Source organism: Podarcis liolepis (genome assembly GCF_965112155.1).
Source record: "Podarcis liolepis genome assembly, chromosome: Z".
Taxonomy (NCBI): Eukaryota; Metazoa; Chordata; class Lepidosauria; order Squamata; family Lacertidae; genus Podarcis; species Podarcis liolepis.
In genome coordinates this window covers 50,064,352-50,083,682 of record NC_139570.1, presented here as the reverse complement: position 1 = coordinate 50,083,682, position 19,331 = coordinate 50,064,352, and the positions used below count along the sequence as shown (strand labels likewise).

Below are 19,331 nucleotides of genomic sequence, written 5' to 3'. Positions count from 1 at the left end.
GTTTTCTTTAAAGCACTTTTACCCTGCTCGTTAGTCAGGGGTGGGGAAACTCCATCCCATAGGCCTGCCTGACCATAATTGTCAAGCTACAGTCACTTGCCCCATCAGGTGGGGGCTCGGGTGAAGTTGCAGCTGGGCCATAAAGAGTTTGGCAGGACTGCCAGTCAGTTGCTAGACGCCACCAGCAAAGCCATTTGCAAGGCACCTTGAAATCCCAACTACAGTGGTACCTAAGAACAGTCCTGTTTACTAACTATTCCGTTTAAGAACTCTACAAAACCAGAAGTAGTGTCCCGGTTTGCGAACTTTACCTTGATCTAAGAACAGAAGCCGAATGGTGGAAGGCCACCAGTGGTGGGAGACCTCATTAGGGAAAGTGCGCCTCAGTTTAAGAACGGTTTAAGTCTAAGAACAGACTTCCGGAACGGATTAAGTTCGTAAACCGAGGTACCACTGTATTAGCTGATTTCCAGGGTTTGAGACAAAATGCAGCACAGGGCTTTCTGCAAGGATCAGCTGACAGTTGGGGCTTGAAAAGAGCTCTGTGCAGCTGAAATCCCAACAATCAAATTCCGAATTTGCCTGGTGCAGCCAGGGGGCCTGGGGGAAGCTGTTCGTGCCTCCTCCAGCACTTTGAATGCAAGCTTCTACCTGTGAAAAGGAAGAAATGCTCCATTTTTATACAGAAAAAGCAGTTTGTATTTAAAGCTGTTTGAATACAAATGCTTTCACCACAGAAGGGAAAATGCTTTGTTTTTAAGACTATTTCCCCCTCTGCATAAGCTGCAAAGAGGCTCCATGAAACCAACTATCAGCTGATAGGCGGTTTAAATGAGTCTCTTTGATGGCACACTTCAAGTGCCAATCAGCTGGTTGGCGCTGAAAGCTGGTGTTCAGAAGTTGCTCTATAAGTGATGGTTACAGTGACCACTTTGGAACTCCTTATGATGTCAGGTGATTGACAGATGGGTTGGACCATGTTTGTGGGGGAGACAAGGATCTGGGCCACTGGCAAGGTCCTGTTCCCCATCCCATTCTAGGCCAAAAGCCCCTCAGGGTGGAAATCTGACATTTTATAATTTGAAAAATGCCATGCACATGTGTGGCACTATATAAACGATAACTTTAAAAAATGTTGCCCCTCCACCTACAAACAGATTGTTTTCCTATTTTTATTTACCAACTACCATAGAATTTCAGCAAAAAGTCTGTGAGACATTTAGTTTCTTACTGAACATTAGTCAGAAAACCAAAAACAGTCAGTGAAAGATTCATAGTTATGGAAATAAACAAATAAACTTAATGGATTGATCTGGTTTCCACTTTCCACAGCAGGAAGAAATTTCACAAGTACATCCTTACTTAGAGCCATTAAATTTAAAATGTTTTTCCAAGTTGCTACAATCAAAAATGATGGAACGCCCTCCCATCAGATGTCAAAGGAATAAATAACTGTCTAACGTTTAGAAGACACCTGAAGGCAGCCCTGTTTAGGGAAGTTTTTTAATGACTGATGTTTTAATGTATTTTTAATCTCCTGTTGGAAGCCCCCCAGAGTGGCTAGGGAAATCCAGCCAGATGGGCGGGGTATAAGTAAATAATCATAATTACAATTAATTTTGCTGTTCCTTTACATGACATACCTGCTTTTAGTGGACAGTAAGTGCACTGTGACTATATTTTGTTCTGAATTCTGACAATAATGGTAAAATATGTTTACCTTTTAGCTCCATGTACACCTGGCAATCCACTAAGAAATGTGACAGATACTCTAGCACTTGTACAAAGACTCCCTAATATTCTGAGGAACGTTAATACATGGATTGTGCTCCATCTGGGGGAGTGCATTTCACTGAGCTTCTGTAATGGCAACCCTTAGATCTCTCCGTTCCAGGTGCTGAAAATACTGATGGAGCTGAACAGGAATAACCATAATATTTGGATTTAATGCAGTTGATTGACAGGAAGAAATATCAGCACGGTTATTTGGAATAAATCATCTTTCAGATATTACAGTAATACTATTTTGGTGTTGTCTGGGCTATACAGATAGGGAATTGCAAAACCTAAATTCAGAACTGCAGCAAGCAACTTGTGCTGCCAAAGTAGCATACAACTCTCATCTCATCTCCCCCTTCTTCTGTTCTTTGCATAGACTAGACCTGAGGCCTACCTCCTTTATGTTTGTTTGTTTGTTTGTTTGTTTGTTTGTTTGTTTGTTTGTATTAAAATTTGCATCCTTCCTTGTTCGGCAAAATGTCAGCTCAAGACAGCTTACAGTATCTTAACATAAAAAGATGAATTACATTCAAAAAACAAACTAACAGTAGTAAAAATAGAAAAGTAAAGAAGAGAAAATCCAGAACAATATTAACTAAGGAATGCCTGCTGAAATAATAGTTTTTAATTCCTGCTTTAAAACTATCCTTGAATCCACTAACAAATTTAGGATTGCTTGGGATGCGCAAAACATAATCAGAAGGCAATGAGTTGGGAAACAGGGCACCAATGGAATCATTTTCTGGCCCTGACTTTAATGGTGTAGACTGTTGCTTGAATGCTCTTTCTCTGTCCCACGAGGATGACTTAAAAGTAAGGAATGTCATGCAGACTCCATAACATGCAACCCTCCCCCTCCCCAACTGTTCTTGCAATTCACAGTATTTATTTGCGATTCTTTCCTTCCCCATTTTCAGTGATGGAAATCACCTTTCCCAAGCCACATTTGTGAGTCTTTACAGATACTTGTAAATAGCATGTAGTCCCCTCACCCACCTCCATGTTTTAGATCAGAGTACTTAGCTGTGTGTAGGACTTGAGCACACTGTGCTAAATGAATGTGTTGCTGTGGTAAATCTAGAGAGCAGCAGCTGCAGTCTCCCATGTTCGGTGTGTGGGCTGATCACTAGGCATCTTGCCCTTCAGTTAGCTTACTGTGAGGTAAAAATCTCTCGCTGTCCAAGTGGTGGACTTCAAAGCAATGTGTCTGCTTAACCTTCTCCAAAGTTTGCTGCTTTAGATGCAGGCTATCCCTAGTGGTTCTCTTGCCCTCTCTCTGCTGAGTTCGAAGAGGCATTCATAGGCGAATTTTACACAGTAAACCAAGCCATGGTTTAAAGCAAATGCGTGGGCTCCCGGAGAGGAAATTGTTGCTTCTTTGCTCTTTCTCTGGTCCTGCTGTTGTGCCACTGAGGGCACCTGAACTGAGGTTTGTGATTTGTCTTGCTCCAGGCAAACAGCGAACTGCAGCCAAGTCTAGACCTATGGCTTACTGTTCAAACTTAGTGGTTTGAACAACACACTAAGCTAAACTATGGCTTAGGTCACTGTGGCACAGCAGCAGGAGGACCATGAGCCCGTACACGCAATCTAAACCAAGGTTTGGCTTAGCATTACATGAGAACTGGTCCATAGTTTCCCAAGCTTCCTTTTGTTTTGTTTTACAAAACTTCATCAAGTGGTGTCCAACCTGTTTCAGGGCTGTTCTTTTGTGAAAAGAACATGAGCATTGTGGTGTTTCACATGAGCCCTAAAGCTAAACAAACAAATAAAAACTCCTTGTGGGGTGACCAAGATCCATCTTGTTCTCTCTGATTGGCTACCAGCAGCAGCCAATCAGATTTCCCCTTAGAAGCTCCCCAGCAAGACAATGTGAAGAGACCCACCCCACCCCCCATCTGGTGATTAGAGAGGGGGGAAGAGAGCACTTCTAAACAAGGAGACTGCATGCCTAGTTGCCATGGTGGGAATGTATTCTCTTTGTGTTCATCTAATATTTTTTTAAACTCCACGTTGTGGCATTGCTTAGGGACAGGCCATAGTTGAGAGAAGAGCATATGCTCTGTCTGGAGACGATCCCAGCTTGGATCCCCAGTATCTCCTGATCAAAAGGATCAGGTGGCAAGTGGCAGAGAAGACACCTCACTACCTAAAATCCTGGAGAGCTTCTGCCAGTCAGACCTGACAGTAGTTGGCCAGATGAACAAATAGTTTGACTTGGCATAAAGCACGTTCCTGGGCTCAGTGGCCATGGCAAATCCCGTGGCCATTTAGGTCAGTGATTTGCGTGAAGCACCGCAATCTTCTCCATTTCCACAACTTTTTTCAAAAGAGTCCTTTTACTTTCACAGAGTGGAACTATTCTCATAAAAGTTTGGTGTTCCATGTAACTCGTAGTTGAGTTGTTTTGCTTACTGTATTCTGCTTTCTGTGTTTATTGGTAATACTGCTCAGAATCTGAGAACTCTTACTCCAGTCTTCCCCCATTTCCTCCTAAAAGGAGCGTGGAGAGAGTTCCTTGGCTCACTTTTATCTAGACCCTTCGCTGTCTGCCACTATCTATATATCCATCTGTGTTGGAAATATAGGTAGACTTCAGTTTAGTGCCCAGAATCGTTTGGGACCGCTGTAGAAGCAGCAGTTAACCTGCTAATGCAAGTAGACAAGAGTATATTTGAGGGTTAAAATATCAAAACACATCCATAGGTTGTTACATCTAATTTGCTGTGACTGGAAGGCTCTCTGGTGAGATAAAGTAATCTCTGTTTTTAGTCCAAGAGCCTGTTTTTGATTTACAAACCCACTTCCCCCAGAGTGGAATATGTGGAGCTTTGCACAACTCCGTATTTTCCAAGGTTTCTATCATCACCTAGTCAGTCATTCTATATGACTCCCATTTAGCCATCCGTAAAGCAACTTCAAAGGAGAAGGGAAGCTTATAAGCCGCTGCTTGTAAGCAAGGTTGAATTCTGTTGCATGAATAATGGAACACCCCTTTACTGCACTAATTGAATTCATATTAGGAAATAATAAGTGTTTAGCACTGATAAATAGCTGGTAGATAACAGAATTGGATCATCTCACACAGAATTACCTGGCTGTAAGTTTTGCTGGCCAAAACTGAACCTTTTTAATGTTCTTTATGTTCAGCAGCCATTTTCAATCAAATATTATCTTGCCATTCCTTGAAGGAGCTTAGACCAGCATCCACATGGTCTCTCAAGACCACACCTGTTGAGTTTGAGATACAGAACTTTTTTCAGGTGCCTTTCAGGTTTCCCCTGGGCCAGATGGAGAGGCCGACCTAACAGCATATGCTTTTTAAAATGGACAGAATTAAGCACACATGGTTCTGCATGCATGTCATATGACATGTCATTTGTCATGTGTGAGTGTTTGTATCTACCACCAGCCCAGACTTGAGAAAACATTTAGACTCAGACTTTCGGCAAGGAAGCTATTGAAGGGCAAGCCACAGAAATGTTCTCCTTACAGAGGATGCTGTTGGCTAGACTTAGAAGATAGGAATGGACTCCAGCTATTTTGGGTTACAAAGCAGCGTCTTGACAGTAGCATTTATGCTAGAAATGGACTTCAGAGAGTGTCATCATCTGCAGAAAGTGGCCATAACACATGCTTTGTGTACAGAAGGCCCCAGCATCTGCTCTCTAAGAGGCTTTAACTGAGAACAGCTTTTCTTGGAGACCTTCTGCCAAAAGAGTAAAGGGCACAGGACTTTGTGGACCAAGGTTCTGGCCCTGTTTAAGGCAGCTGCATATAACCTGACCTGTGTGCCATATAGCTTCAGATATCCTCATCACAAATGTGCCAGTGGCAGCCCAGCTGAATTTATTGTGGTCTAAAAAACCCACAGTGGATGGGAGCAGAAACTCCCTTTTAGGAGAATTTCTGTGCCTTGACATTGCCTGATGGTTCAGCAGTGGAAGCAGCCCTGAACAGCAGCGTGCACACACCCGACCAATACCTTTTCCTCTTTTGTCTGGGGCCTGAGAGAGGTTTGTTGCTCTGTTAGTGAGCAGCAGCTGTCAGCGATAAGTATTTCGGGCATCACCTGTGTAGGATCAGGGAGGTGTCTGTACATCAAGGTTAGCTGACTAGCGGAAGAGGGGGAAGAAGCACAGGAGGGGGTCAGAGGCCACCTGCTGGGCATGGATCAAAGGGTTCAGAGGTCAAAGAGCACTTGGAGCTTAACCATATCTGTCTGTGGAGTGGCTATTTCAGATGGCAAATCTGAGGGCGATTTTTCATTAAGGCCTCTTTAGTGCTCTGTCAGCCCATGGAATAATAAAATGTGATATCCGCTGTTCACCCCACCAGCTCCAGATTGATTGTTGTCTGCCATGCTGCAATGATTTGCGGGCATCAGAGGTACACCTTCAATAAGCCCCAAACCGTGCACTTCACACGGGGGCTAGTGCACTCTTCTTCCTGGTGGTGGTTGTGAACATGAACACTAATATTTTTTTCAAAGGATGATCGTGCACTCACTTGCTGGTGAGCCTGGCACAACTAGGCTAAGGTTACCAGATTTTTTTTCAATGAATCCGGGGACACTTCAATTAATTTAATTGATTGATTGATTGATTGATTAAATACTACACATTCGGGACGTTGATGCTGCAGCGATGGCGGTGGCAGCAGAGTGGCTGCCACCTTGACCTCAACCGCCACGTTTCCCCTTCCACCAAGGCTTCTATCTCCTTTCTCCATGAGCCTGAGTTGTTGGTTGTTCAGTGGTGGTGGTGGGGAAGCGGTGCGCGGTGGGTCAGGCATGGAAGGCGGAGAAGGAGGGCTGAGAGTGGCGGTGGCGAGGCTTGGGCAGCGCAATGCCTCCCTTCCCATCAGAGCAGCCCAAATCCCATTCCTACTTGCGTGCAAGCAGGAGGGGGTGGGGATCCCTCAGCTGGGAGGGGAGGCTTCCCATTGCCTAACAGAAAGATCCCCACCCCCACCTGCTTGCAAGCAAGCTCTGGTAGGCAGTGTGCAGCCTCACTTCACAGCTTAGTTGCTGGGGTCAGAGAAGGTGGAGGCAGCCCGGAAGCTGCGTCTTGGAGCCCCTACACCACCATCATATGGGGACTTCTGAGCAGCTCCTGAAGGCAGCCAGAGCTAACTGTTCCAGGCTGTTGAGAGACAGCCGCCACTGCATTTCCCAGGGACATCAGATGAAATCCGGGGACATTCTGGGGATGGAATTTCTCCAGGGACTTATTCACAAATCCGGGGACTGTCCCCGGGAAATGGGGACGTCTGGTAATCCTAAACTAGGCTCATCTCTTCCATTTATTAACAATGTTCTCTTTGCTTTCCCTCGTCAAAGGAGACTTTGAGTTTTCGTTGATAGATTTATCAGCTCAGACTCTTGTTGAGCACTCTGTAGATGGTAGTTTTTGAGATGAGGGCAAGTTTTCATCAGTGGAGCTGAGAATTAGAGGCAGTCTTTGTTTATTATTACTTTTTGCTGTTTTCATTCTCAAACAACTGTAATTGAGGGGGGAGGAATCAGGTTTGATTCCTGGTGTTATCAAGTCTGGCTGGGAAGGGCTGCTGCCTAAATCTTGGGAATCCATTGGTAATCATTATGGACCAGGGATAGGCAACTCTCAGCCCCTCCAGGCGATATTGCTGTGCAACTTGCATCAGCCCTGGCAGGCACGACTAGTGGTTAGGATGATGGGAGTCGCCTTGCACCACATCTGGAGGTTTCCCTATCCCTAGCGGAGGCAGAACTGGCAGTGCATGTCTAACTCTGGTGTGTTTCTGAAATAGGAAAACCACTGTGTTTGTCAACAACAGAAGGCGCAGTCCATCTGAAATAGAGCCATTCATCATAGCCATACTTAATTCTCCAGTTAACTGTAGAAGAATGTCCATCTTACCACAGTGGCAGTATAGGTCAATATAGCCACTAGTTTCATTGCCAGGAGTTACCAGTTGCTGTTAGAAAGAACCATAATCTTCTGTTGTTATTCTTCTTTATTTTGCCTTTACAGGGTGATTCTTTATTATTTGTTTTAACAACAATTGATGCTAAATAGGAATGGGAGCCCTTAGATTTTCGAATAGCAAACCTGAAGATGACTAAGCACTGAGGCAGATATAAGTGGAGCCCATTTTGGGGCTGCTGGCATCATACAAACCAGGATAGCATAAATCCTATACCTTGACAGTCACGTTTGCTTGTGATGCTGCATGGAATTCTTAGCTGTAGAAAGGAAGCAAGAACAATGCCATTCTCAGTGCTCCATGATGTGATCTGTTAATTCCTAGCACTCCGCAACATGGAGCAATTCCTTTGAGTTTTTGCGAAACCATTACGTTTGTGAAATCTCACAAAAACCTGCCTGCGAAATCAAGGGCTGTGTGGAGCTGCGGCTCATGAACACAGCAACACACAGCGCCTGCTGATAGTTTACAGGTACAGCATTTCAGAGCTGCTGCTGCAGTTTGTTTGGGAAGTTGAGAAGTTTTCACAAGTCCAGGTGCCATTTCTAATTTTTAAATCTGCCTTTGTTTCCCCCCCTTTCTTCCCCTTCAGGAGATGCTGCTTAAGTTTGTAAACTCAGTAGTAAACCACATTTTTATAGGTGACGGGGGAAGAGCAGAAAAGGGAGCTGAGCATGGGCAACCAGTGGGTGGGAGTGGGATTTTGTGTGCCATGAAAAGCAACAGTGCAGAAGGCAGATGGGTCTGACCCATGATCTACCAGGACGTTTGACTGTGCTAGTCCTGTGCTAGCACACAATTCCCATGTTACAACATCTCCAGTCTGGTTTGTTTGCAGGCACAAGGTCAAGTGCTGGTTATAACCTACAAAGCCCTCTATGGCTTAGGCCCAGGCCATCTGAAGGAACGAATTCTCCCATATGAACCATCATGGGCACTGAAAACTTCTTGGGAGGCCCTTCTCAGTCCCACCCTCCCCATGGGCACCCTTGGTGGGGACACAGGTGGTTGCTCCCAGGGTTTGGAAACCCCTTCCTAATGGGGCTAGACGGATTCCCTTCTCCTTCTCCTTGTCCTTCCACTTTTATTCTGGCAGACTTTGGGGAACTGACTGACCTGGGATATAAATGAAATAAACTATAACGACAACAACAACAGTCCTGCCCATTCATTTTAATGAGGCTTGCACTGAAGAGCTTCACAGTGCATGCACACGTGTGCATTTAATATTATTATTATTATCATTAGTGGTAGCAGTAATTAGATTTGTATACCACCCTGTACCCGCAGGGCAGTTCATTCATGTATGTGCACATGCCATTTTGGGTTTTTCCCTTCAGGCACTAAAATGCCTTGGGCTGGTCCTAAATCTGAATGTCCTGCTGTCTGCAAATGGAAGGCTGTTTCAGGCACTGTGGAGTCCTGGCATTACTTTATGCTGCAGCTGAAATTCTGTGGCTGCCCCCTTACTGCCTTTTGCGAGATCCAAATCTGTTTCTGCTGTCAAAGTGTAGGAGGAGGCCTCTTGCTCAGCCCCTTTGACCAAGCTTCTGGCTTTAGTTAAGTCTTTACCTGAAGACTTTTTTTTTTTGTTAGGCCTATGAAGAATCATTTGGCTGTAACCGATCATTTTTGTAGTTGTTGCTTAATTTCCCAAGCCAGGAAGGTGCCAGTCAGTTGCTGTGCTGCTTCCTGGCTCCCCAAAGTAGCAAGTCTCCTGAGCTGGATTTGAGTCTATCTGATATGTGTTAAGCAGATGACCTTTTGGTTCTTTGAAGCTGGGGGAGGAAGTGGTGGTGGTGGTGGAAGGCCCTTTCCCATTATTTCATAAGGCAACAATCCCCTTTGAATCTCAAACCACCCCCACCTGTGACTCTGCTGCAAATTATTGGCTGGAAATTCCCAACTTCTAAATATTGGGCACTGTGGGTCATATTAAAAAGACTGTGTTTGCCAAACTGAGGAAAACCAGACCGACAGCTGTCTGTCTGTCTGTCTGATTTCCTAAAGAGAAACTTTCACAAAGGTGCCCATTGTTTTCAACAGTGCACCCATGTTCATTTTTGTACAAATGCAGCCCTGGTCTTAGGAAGGGCTGAAGAGCATTTGACTTCTGAATATCTTAATTCTGTTGTGAATTAGAGAAAACTCTTGAGTAACCTTCAACTAGAGGCAACGTGGCTCTTGGGATTGCCTGCAACCTGCCCCAAGGCTTCCACTACAGATTGTGTGCCTGAGCAGACTGGTCATATCTAAGATAAAAGGGGAGAGGTGACCCATTGCCTTGGGTTGCCACCTCTGCATCTTAAGACCATTGGAACAGAGAAGAGAGGAGGAGGCTGGGCTGGTTCCCTCTTTATAAGACCAGATGAACATTAAGCCAAGATGCCGTTGATTTAGGGTGGCTGACAACATGTGTGTTTGAGCTTCAGAAAACATGATGTGAAAGTTTGATATAGTAGGGAGAGAACAGGGATCTGGCAAGAACTAAGCAGATGTTATGTAGGGGTCCATAGGTGTTAGGCTTAAGTAATGACATTGTCCTTTTATCTCAACTTCATCATTTTCAGAAAGTCCGAAACATGGCCCTGGAAGATGTGGTCGTCCTCAACGTTGACACTAACACACTCGAAACTCCTTTTGATGATCTTCAGAGCCTGCCAAACGATGTGGTGAGTGCAGTGGTCATGGGTGAGGACAGCGCCTTTGTGTAGTCTGCTTCTGCTCGATCTTCAATCCTCATCTAGTCCTGAGAGATAGTGGAGCAGGGGAGGGGGGGGAGAAAGGGGGGTAGCCCTTGACTCTCCACCAGCCGGACCTCTTCCTCCCTCCTTCTGCACTCTGTTCTTCACCCTCCAATCCTGCATCTTCTCCTGCCTCTGGCTCTCAGCTCCTGGCTGTTACAGGCTCCCCTAGATCACTGATCTCTTCTTTCAAGTCATTCTCCACCCCCACCCCCCTTCTCCAAGGGCCCACTCCTCATTATCCAGCCACCCAACCTGAGTGTCCAGCCAGTCTGCGGCACCTTCCTTTTTGGTGTGTTCCCTTGCTTTGGCTGTTGTTCTGCGCCTTGTGGGGGCTGGCTGCCAATTTCCCCAACCAGTAGCATGGCTGATGCCACTGCTTCTCCCTGTTCCATGATGAAAGACATCCAGATCATCTTGAAGTCACAATAATAACCATCCCCACTGATTCCACCACAGGCTTCCACAGCAGACCAGCACTGGGAAACCTCCAGGTGTTTTTGGACTCCCACTACTGTTAGCCCAAAGCGTCATGTCCAGTGGTCAGGGATGATGGGAACTGTAGTCAAGCAATTGGGGAGAGGGATGTCACAGGCTGCCTACCCATCCTATAGAGATAGGGAGCCATCTAATTCTAAGCTCTCTTCCAGAGTGGAAACCTGGCTGTGAGCTTTGACACTGCTGACAATAAACACAGCACCTTTTCCTAATATGAACACTATGAGCACAATCCTTGTGAAGTAGGCAGTTATTCCGGATTTCCCATTAGGGGACTACCTGAGTCTTTCCTAAAGCTGCTTCACTTCCAGCTGGACTGAGCTTTGAACTGGGGTCTTCTTCCATAAGTCCTTACCTACTGTGCTTCACTGGTTCTAATTGCCGCTTACCTTACTTTACCCTCTTGCAATACTTAATTTTCATTTTTATCCTCCCAACCACTCTGTGGAATAAGTTTGGCTGGGAGGTGGTGACATGCCTCAAGGCCACCCAGTGACCTTCTTGACTGAGCAGGCCCTTCTTGACCCTGCATCTCCCTCACCTCCAGCTCAGGGCTCTTGCTGTTGCGCCACAATGAGTGTCAGCAGTGCCTTGGGAGGAAGCTGCAACTGGTGGTCAAGAGGTCACGACTCCCTGTTTTCTTTTAAGCACAATGAGCTCCTCCCTGGTTTCCTTCTGTGCAGTGAAGGTGCCAGCTGATGTCCCCCTTCTTGGAGTAGGGGCTGGATCCAGGCCCTTGCACCCAGGGATATGATTTGTCAACAGTCAAGTGAAATATTTGATTTTATGGGACCTCATGAAAGGAGCCGTTGCGAGAAGGCAGCAGAACATCATAAGAGACTTTGCCAAATAAACCCCAAATTGAGAGCTTTGGAATGTCATAAATTTTAAGAGAGTTCCTTCCGTTCATTTATTTCCTTTTATAACACAAGAGAGCTGCATTTCACTAGTTAAAACTTACTGATTTGGGTTTCTGTGGGTCTGCTTGAAGGCTATGCTTTTTATGATCAGCATCATCATCACCATCGTTATTGTCATCTTTTGTTATTCTTGTGGTGCTTGTTTTGGAAGGATGTTTGGGGCATCGCAGAGGAAGTGCTGGCAGCAATTTCCATTTAACCAGCTGGAAACATATGTGTACACAGCCTGGGGTTTCCCCCACCCCATCCCAAATTCAGTTGGGTTTTAATAGCATCTGTAACAAAGCTTTAACTAGCATCCTCTTGCTTTGAGTAATTAGTGTCTTCTGACATGCCCACTGTTGTTACGTTAGGTACCCAGATAGGGAAGCTTTCTCCTCCGCCTTGAGACTGTTCTCTATTCTGGCTTTGGCCACTAGAGAGCAGATATCTTGCTTCTGCTTGTAATTGGATTTCTGTCAAGTGTTTTCATGCTTCATGTGTTTGGAACTCAGCCTGGATCACATGGTTCCTGGCTGCTGGGGTATGTATAAATCCGAACTTTCACACACTTCTTTTTCCCCTGGGGGGAGCAATGGGGTCTGTATCAACTTGCATCCCCTGGGCTTGTGCCTCATGAAAGCCATTGAGATGTGTTGAAGGCCACGTATATGGAATCACCCATGCGCAACATAGATGCAAATATTTCCCAGGACTAAAAATGCCATCAGCTTACAGAAACGCTGAGTGTTTTGTGAAACTCCTGAGATCACCAGTGATGAACTGATGTTTGCTTGGGCTGGGTTGAAAGGGAGCTGCTGGCATCTTGCAGTACAACTGCACATCATGTTCCAAACACCAGGCACCCTGTGTCATGACAGCAACCCCAGTCTCAAAGGAAACAAACTCTTCCACTGAGGAACTCTTCCACTAGGAGTCTTGGTTGACCACAAACTTGACATGAGCCAACAGTGTGACGCGGCAGCTAAAAAAGCCAATGCAATTCTGGGCCTCATCAATAGGAGTATAGCATCTAGATCAAGGAAAGTAATAGTGCCATTGTATTCTGCTCTGGTCAGACCTCACCTGGAGTACTGTGTCCAGTTCTGGGCACCACAATTCAAGAAGGACACTGACAAACTGGAACGTGTCCAGAGGAGGGCAACCAAAATGGTCAAAGGCCTGGAAACGATGCCTTATGAGGAACGGCTAAGGGAGCTGGGCATGTTTAGCCTGGAGAAGAGGAGGTTAAGGGGTGATATGATAGCCATGTTCAAATATATAAAAGGATGTCACATAGAGGAGGGAGAAAGGTTGTTTTCTGCTGCTCCAGAGAAGTGGACACGGAGCAATGGAGCCAAACTACAAGAAAGAAGATTCCACCTAAACATTAGGAAGAACTTCCTGACAGTAAGAGCTGTTCGACAGTGGAATTTGCTGCCAAGGAGTGTGCTGGAGTCTCCTTCTCTGGAGGTCTTTAAGCAGAGGCTTGACAACCATATGTCAGGAGTGCTCTGATGGTGTTTCCTGCTTGGCAGGGGGTTGGACTCGATGGCCCTTGTGGTCTCTTCCAACTCTATGATTCTATGATTCTATGAAAACCCAGTTTCATTACCTCTCCAGTTGCCCAGCACCTGACCAGGGATGCAGTTGGCAGTCACCCAGCAGTGCTTAAATTCTTGATGAACTTGCATGTGTGAGCCTTTGGTCATTCAGAAAAATGGCTCCATCCCATGTGCTCTGTTGGGGCCAGAGCTTTGTCAAAGGAACTTCCATTATTCCTGGGGTTTGCACTGGGAGCCATCCCAGTTCCTGCCCTGCCTCACCTGGCCTGAGCTGCTGCCTGGCCGCTGAGGATTATCTGCTGCCTGGGGTTGAAGTCTGCATCACCCCCCCCCCTTTCCTCATACCTTCTTCTGGAATCTTCAGGTGCAACGCCTGTGTGCTTTGCACCTCTGTATCTTGTACTCATCTATCGGCAGGAGCATGCTTGCCTCCTGAGAAGGCATCCTACAAGGCCAGGCCGGTCGTCCCTCTGCCCATATATATATATATATATATATAAAGTACTACTTTTGGTTAAGAACAGGACAGGCTACCTGTCGCTATGCGGATAGGTGCAAAATGCAGCCATTTGTCCCTATTTATGGTTTCGATTCGATATGTGAAGAGCACCTTTGGGTGCCATTAATCTTTCTTTAAGCTACCAACTTAATTGATTTTAAACATTTACGTCCCACCTTTCAGTAATTGATTTCAAAAACAGTTAACTGAAGTCAAAACAGTTAAATCAATTAAAAAGCAGCTTAAAAAACAAACCAAAGACTATCATCAGAAATTCAGCAACGAACAGCAAAGGTAATATTAAAATGTTTCCGTTTAAGAATTCAGCAGAACAGAACAGGGTTCATACAGTATCTAACAGCAAATAAGGTAGGCACCAGGCGAGTGTCTGCATGGGAAGAAGCCTATTATTGGGGTGCCTTCATTGGAAAGGCCCAGCCCTCCGTTGGCACCCAGCAATCTGCTTAGGGCAGGGGCTTTGGTGGTGAAAATTGTACCACTGGATGACTTTTTTCATGCCCTTATAAAACTTTGCATCAGTGACTAAGAGGAATTCCGGTTCCTGACTTGGACACACACACCTCGCAGGTTTCATCTAGAAGTGGAAGGAGCCTGCTATTTTGGGAACATAGGCGATGCGCTCTCTTTTTTGGAAAGCGAGTTTCAGATGAGATCTGAACAAAGTTGGGGATTTCTTGGAGGAAACACAGCACACAAAGCACCAGACCCTTTAATCAACAATGTTTCAGCGCCTCAAAATGTTACTCAGAGATCAGCTCTTGTGAACAGGCTAATTGGCTTGTGATTATTTTATTCTGTCAGTGAAGTATCCCGTCTTCTTATTTATTAGTATGGCCTTAGGAGGAGGAAATCTCTCTCTCTCTCTCTCTCTCTCTCTCTCTCTCTCTCTCTCTCTCACACACACACACACACACACACACATGAATATTTGCTTTTTCACGTTGTGGGCATTTAAACTTGCTGAGTGGGTCACATGAGTGCAAAGCTTCTGTTTTCTTGATTTTTTTAAAAAAGTAACTTGCATTTATTTATTTATTTCCCTTTCTGATATTGTGTTTTGCAGAGGAATGTGTTTTTCTTGCTTTATTCATGTTGACAACTAAAAGCCTTGGATCTAATTAAAAGAATTTCCACTCGCACCTCTACTGAACCATTTCATTATGCTGCACTGCACAGATTGCATTTTGAAACATGGTGATAGCTTAAGCCTGACCTTTAATCCTGAGCTGCCAAGAGTATAAAAATCTTCTCTAAAAACACTTCTAGGATTGGCTGCGTGTTTCTGTGCCTGCCTGGGTAAGAAGCAGCCCCTGTGTGTAGCGGCTACCGTCCGAGTTGGAAAATATGCTTCCTTTTGCTTAAGCAGAGCAGCTGAGCGGAGGGTGACTGTCTCAGCTTGTGGGCAGCGTTTCCCCAGGAAGGGGGGCAGTGGGGCGGGGGGGGGGACACTTTTGGCAGCTGCCCTCTTCTTTGACTTGGGACTCTGTTGCTTCCAAGCAGAGAGGGCTTGATTTCTGCCAGGAGCTGAACCCCAGAAGCTTGTTTCCCATTCGTAATCCAGTTTGTTTTATTTTTATTCTGTAAGCCACCTTATTAGGACCAGGCCCTAATAAAAGGCAGGCTATGAATTTGTATGTGAAATAAATAAATCAGCTGATTTATGGAACATGTAAAGTAAAAGTGAAGGAGGGAGGGCCCCTGGGCCTTTGCAGTGTGCCCTTTTACTCAATGCAGAGCAAGGACAGCTGATGGCCGCCACACATATGTCAGCTGCCAAGAGCTAAGTCCCTGCGGAGAAAGTTGGTTCCCACATTCCGAAGCACCAGGCCTGGCGCTTCCGGGGCTTAGGGCTGGAAATGAACTTTGACCTGAGCTACCTCTCTGAGATGCCATTTGCTGGCATGGACAAGGGCTAACAAAGTGTGTTTAGGTTGTTCAGACCTGTGCTGAGTTGGGGGGTTATGTTTCGGGTTACAGAGTGGAAGACATTGGCTTTTAAGGCCTCTGGGTGGACAGTGTGGACCCAAAACTGTTCCTTCTATCTCTTTCACACCTCATGGAATGCACACTTTAGTGCATTTTTGTGTTTTGTTTTGTTTTAGTTTACAGAAAGGAAAATGCAACTCTTGGGGGGGTGTAGCAAGGAATAAGGGAAACACGCTTTTTTTGTTAGTAAATGCTTTATTTACTGCTTTCTTCCTCCATAGTTGTACAAAAAGTAATGCAGAACTGCCCTTTTGCTAAACAAATCAGTGAGAAAGAAGTGGCCGTTCTGCTTTGCTTTATGCTTCTGGAGTAATCTTGGTACCTTCCAAAAATGTCCAATGTGGTGGTCCTCACACAACCAATAGTTGCATCAAATATGACATTTTTTGCAGTTGCTTTCCACTCAGACAGGAATCCCTGATTTAGATCTGCATATTAAAGTCCTCTCTGTTTAGCTACTATCTTAAAACATGCAGAAGATTAGAGCTCTGAGGCAAAAGAGTTTCAGCACATGTTTCTGGAGTGTCTGTCTTAGATGCTAAGAGATGTATACTTGTGAGTATCATCAGAAACAAATGAGTCCCCTGTGGAACTTGCTGGTAGTCTTCCCCCGCTCCCAGGAATCATCTCTCTGCAAGGTGCATAGACAGTCTGGACATTAGCTAAATGCTTCAGTAAAAAAAAAAAAAATCATAACTACAGCATCCTGAAGCTGAGGCTCCAAGACTTTGGCCAACTCATGAGAAGAGAAGACTCCCTGGAAAAGACCCTGATGTTGGGAAAGATGGAGGGCACAAGGAGAAGGGGGCGACAGAGGATGAGATGGTGGGACAGTGTTCTCGAAGGTGCCAACATGAGTTTGACCAAACTGCAGGAGGCAGTGGAAGACAGGAGTGCCTGGCGTGCTCTGGTCCAGGGGGTCACGAAGAGTCGGACATGACTAAATGACTAAACAACAACAACAATCTTTGCCAGGTGCTGTGCTGGTCAGACACTGGTTTCCCCACTCCCTCTGCCACTGGAGCTGCTGATCAGAACAAGAAGTTGTAGGCAGTTCAAGCCACAACACAGTTGCTGGCTTCTGTCCAGAATCCTCCTTGCCCCAGCCAACATGACATCAGTGGGCCTTTCTCCTGCCACCCCCTGCTATGAAGATCCTGGATCTGCTACACTCCCTCAGTTTAGGCAGTGCAACACAGAGGAAGCCAGCTCTCTGCATCTCTGGCGGTTGGCTTCTTCTTCTTCCAATTTATATACTGCCCTTTATGTGAAGATCCCAGGGTGATGTATGACGTTAAAAACATAATTTACATAGCATAATAATAAAAGACAATTTTAAAAACCACAGAAATAAATCATAACAGTACCCACACATTTTAAATGGCCATAGATGGTTTAATAGGCAAAGGCTTCGTTAAGAGGGATCTAAAGCAGTGTAATGTTGGTGCCAGGTGAGCCTCTTTGGGGAGAGCATTCCACAAATGGGGAGCCACCACGGAAAAGGCCTTATTATTGTGTTGTCACCCTCAAACCTCTTGGGGAAAAGGGACACTTAGGTCAGGCAGGTATATGGGAGAGAAAGAAGTCCTTTCTACTTCTTTGTCTTTCTCCCATCCTCAGCCCCTTTCTACTAGCTTTCTACTAAACGGTGCACATCTTCATTGTAGCCACCCTAACATGCCTTATGGCTAATCAAGATAAGCCCCTGCTACTCTGTGGTGTTGCCTTGTGGTCAGAGGCACCTTCATGACTTCAGCTGAAGTCCTCCTCCCTGGTAAGGCAGAATGCTGGTTCCTGCTGTGCTTCAAAGCTTTGCGAGAGCCCTCTGCCCCATCTGGATCGGGAGAGGATTTTGCCAGTTGACCTGTTCAGCTGTTGGCATTAATTGAAACAGCAACCTAGCCCCTTCTGATAGAGAGTGGCACACTGGCTGTTCTTTAGGAAAAGGAAGCTAAAGAGGAAGGAGCTGGCTTGTGCTCATTATTGGAGCTAGTAACCCCCTGGGGCCAGCTGCAGTTCCCCCAAACTTCTTACCACATAGCCAAAGAAGGGAGCACAGCCTGTAGTAGAGTTGACCCCCAGAATCCTAAACATCCTCCTCGTCTTCTGTTATTTGCAAATGGCCAGTGTGCTTGATCCTCTCTGCAGCCATGCAGATCTTGAGGAACTCAGTTGTTAAGACACAGAAGTTCTCTCTGCAAAGCCTGCCCCCTCTGCCCCTGCAGCCTCTCCCAGGTCTTCCATCCTTTAATCTACTTCTGTACTTCAGCAGCGTAACTCAGTTGCACGAAGGAGGAACAGGAAGGAGAGCAGTTTTTTCCATTGGTGGGAACACTTCCGGTCTCAATCTGGAATGCCCAAAATGTGCAGTCACCACCTCTGTAATGGTTGCAGATGTTCAAAGGCACAGTGTTGCTGGTTTTTTAAAAGAAAACAATATAAAGGCAGTGGCCATTTACTGGGGGGGGGGCTCTGTGAGTGAAGCTGGGGCTCAGTGAGGCAATTACAAAAGTGTGCATTAATATACAAAATACATTTGCCAGCTCTCCTTGATTACATTAGAAAGAAGATAACTGCTTTCTCTCAGCTACACTGTGTAGATATCTAAATGCCAAAAAAGACATTTAAATCATCTAGGCCGACTATTTTAGCTGGAGCATAGAGCACGATAATGAATGAACAGGAACCTCTGGTTTGTGCCTGGAACACCAAAGGCACATGATTCAGGTAACCTTGAACGCTTGTGTTAATTTTGAGAATTTGTCAGTGTAGGAAGGTGTGCAAGTTGATATTGCTCAGTTACCATCCTGGAGTACTTCTTTGTGTAAATGGTAATGAGACCGTTAGGTCTGTGTTCACCTGAAGTGCAGCTCTGTGAATTGGAGGCAATTAAACACCTCCAGGATGAAAGGGAAAGGGCAGTGAAGGTTAAGTGAGGAATAATCTGATGCACAGGTAGCGAGAGCCTTTGAGAAGTGAGGAAGTAAAGAGCTGCTTCCAAGGATGAAGATGTTGTCGTTGTCAATGAGCATTGCACTTTATATTCCATGGTGGAGCAGGATGATACCCCTGCCTTTTAAAGAAATGATCTCCTTTATAATTCATTCGTCGCAACCAGGAATTTCCCCCTCTCCCTCAATGTTTGCAACGGGCAAAACTCTCTTCCCTCTGCTGAAAATACTTTGCAGGGTGTTGTGAGGATCAGTAACTTAGGAATTGTAAAGCGCTTCATTCATTCATTTAAAATCTTGTTTCCTCACCTCTATCCAAGCCTGAGGTGATTTACAGCTGTTTAAAAACTTTAAACACACACAGCATGAAGTTAATTATGATGAGTTTTTAAAAAATCCCACTATGCATTCCCAAAAGAGCA

General features: G+C 45.4%; 1 protein-coding gene across 6 annotated transcripts in view; it reads left to right on the top strand.

Annotated features, from left to right (window-relative positions):
- The window catches only part of DENND1A (DENN domain containing 1A), a 268,183-nt gene that overhangs the window by 177,976 nt on the left and 70,876 nt on the right, over positions 1 to 19,331 (top strand). For all 6 annotated transcript variants that reach the window (XM_083485795.1, XM_083485794.1, XM_083485792.1 and 3 more), the window contains one exon: positions 10,317 to 10,418. In XM_083485795.1, coding sequence (XP_083341921.1) covers positions 10,317 to 10,418 — 102 coding nt within the window. The remainder of the gene's footprint in view (positions 1 to 10,316; positions 10,419 to 19,331) is intronic.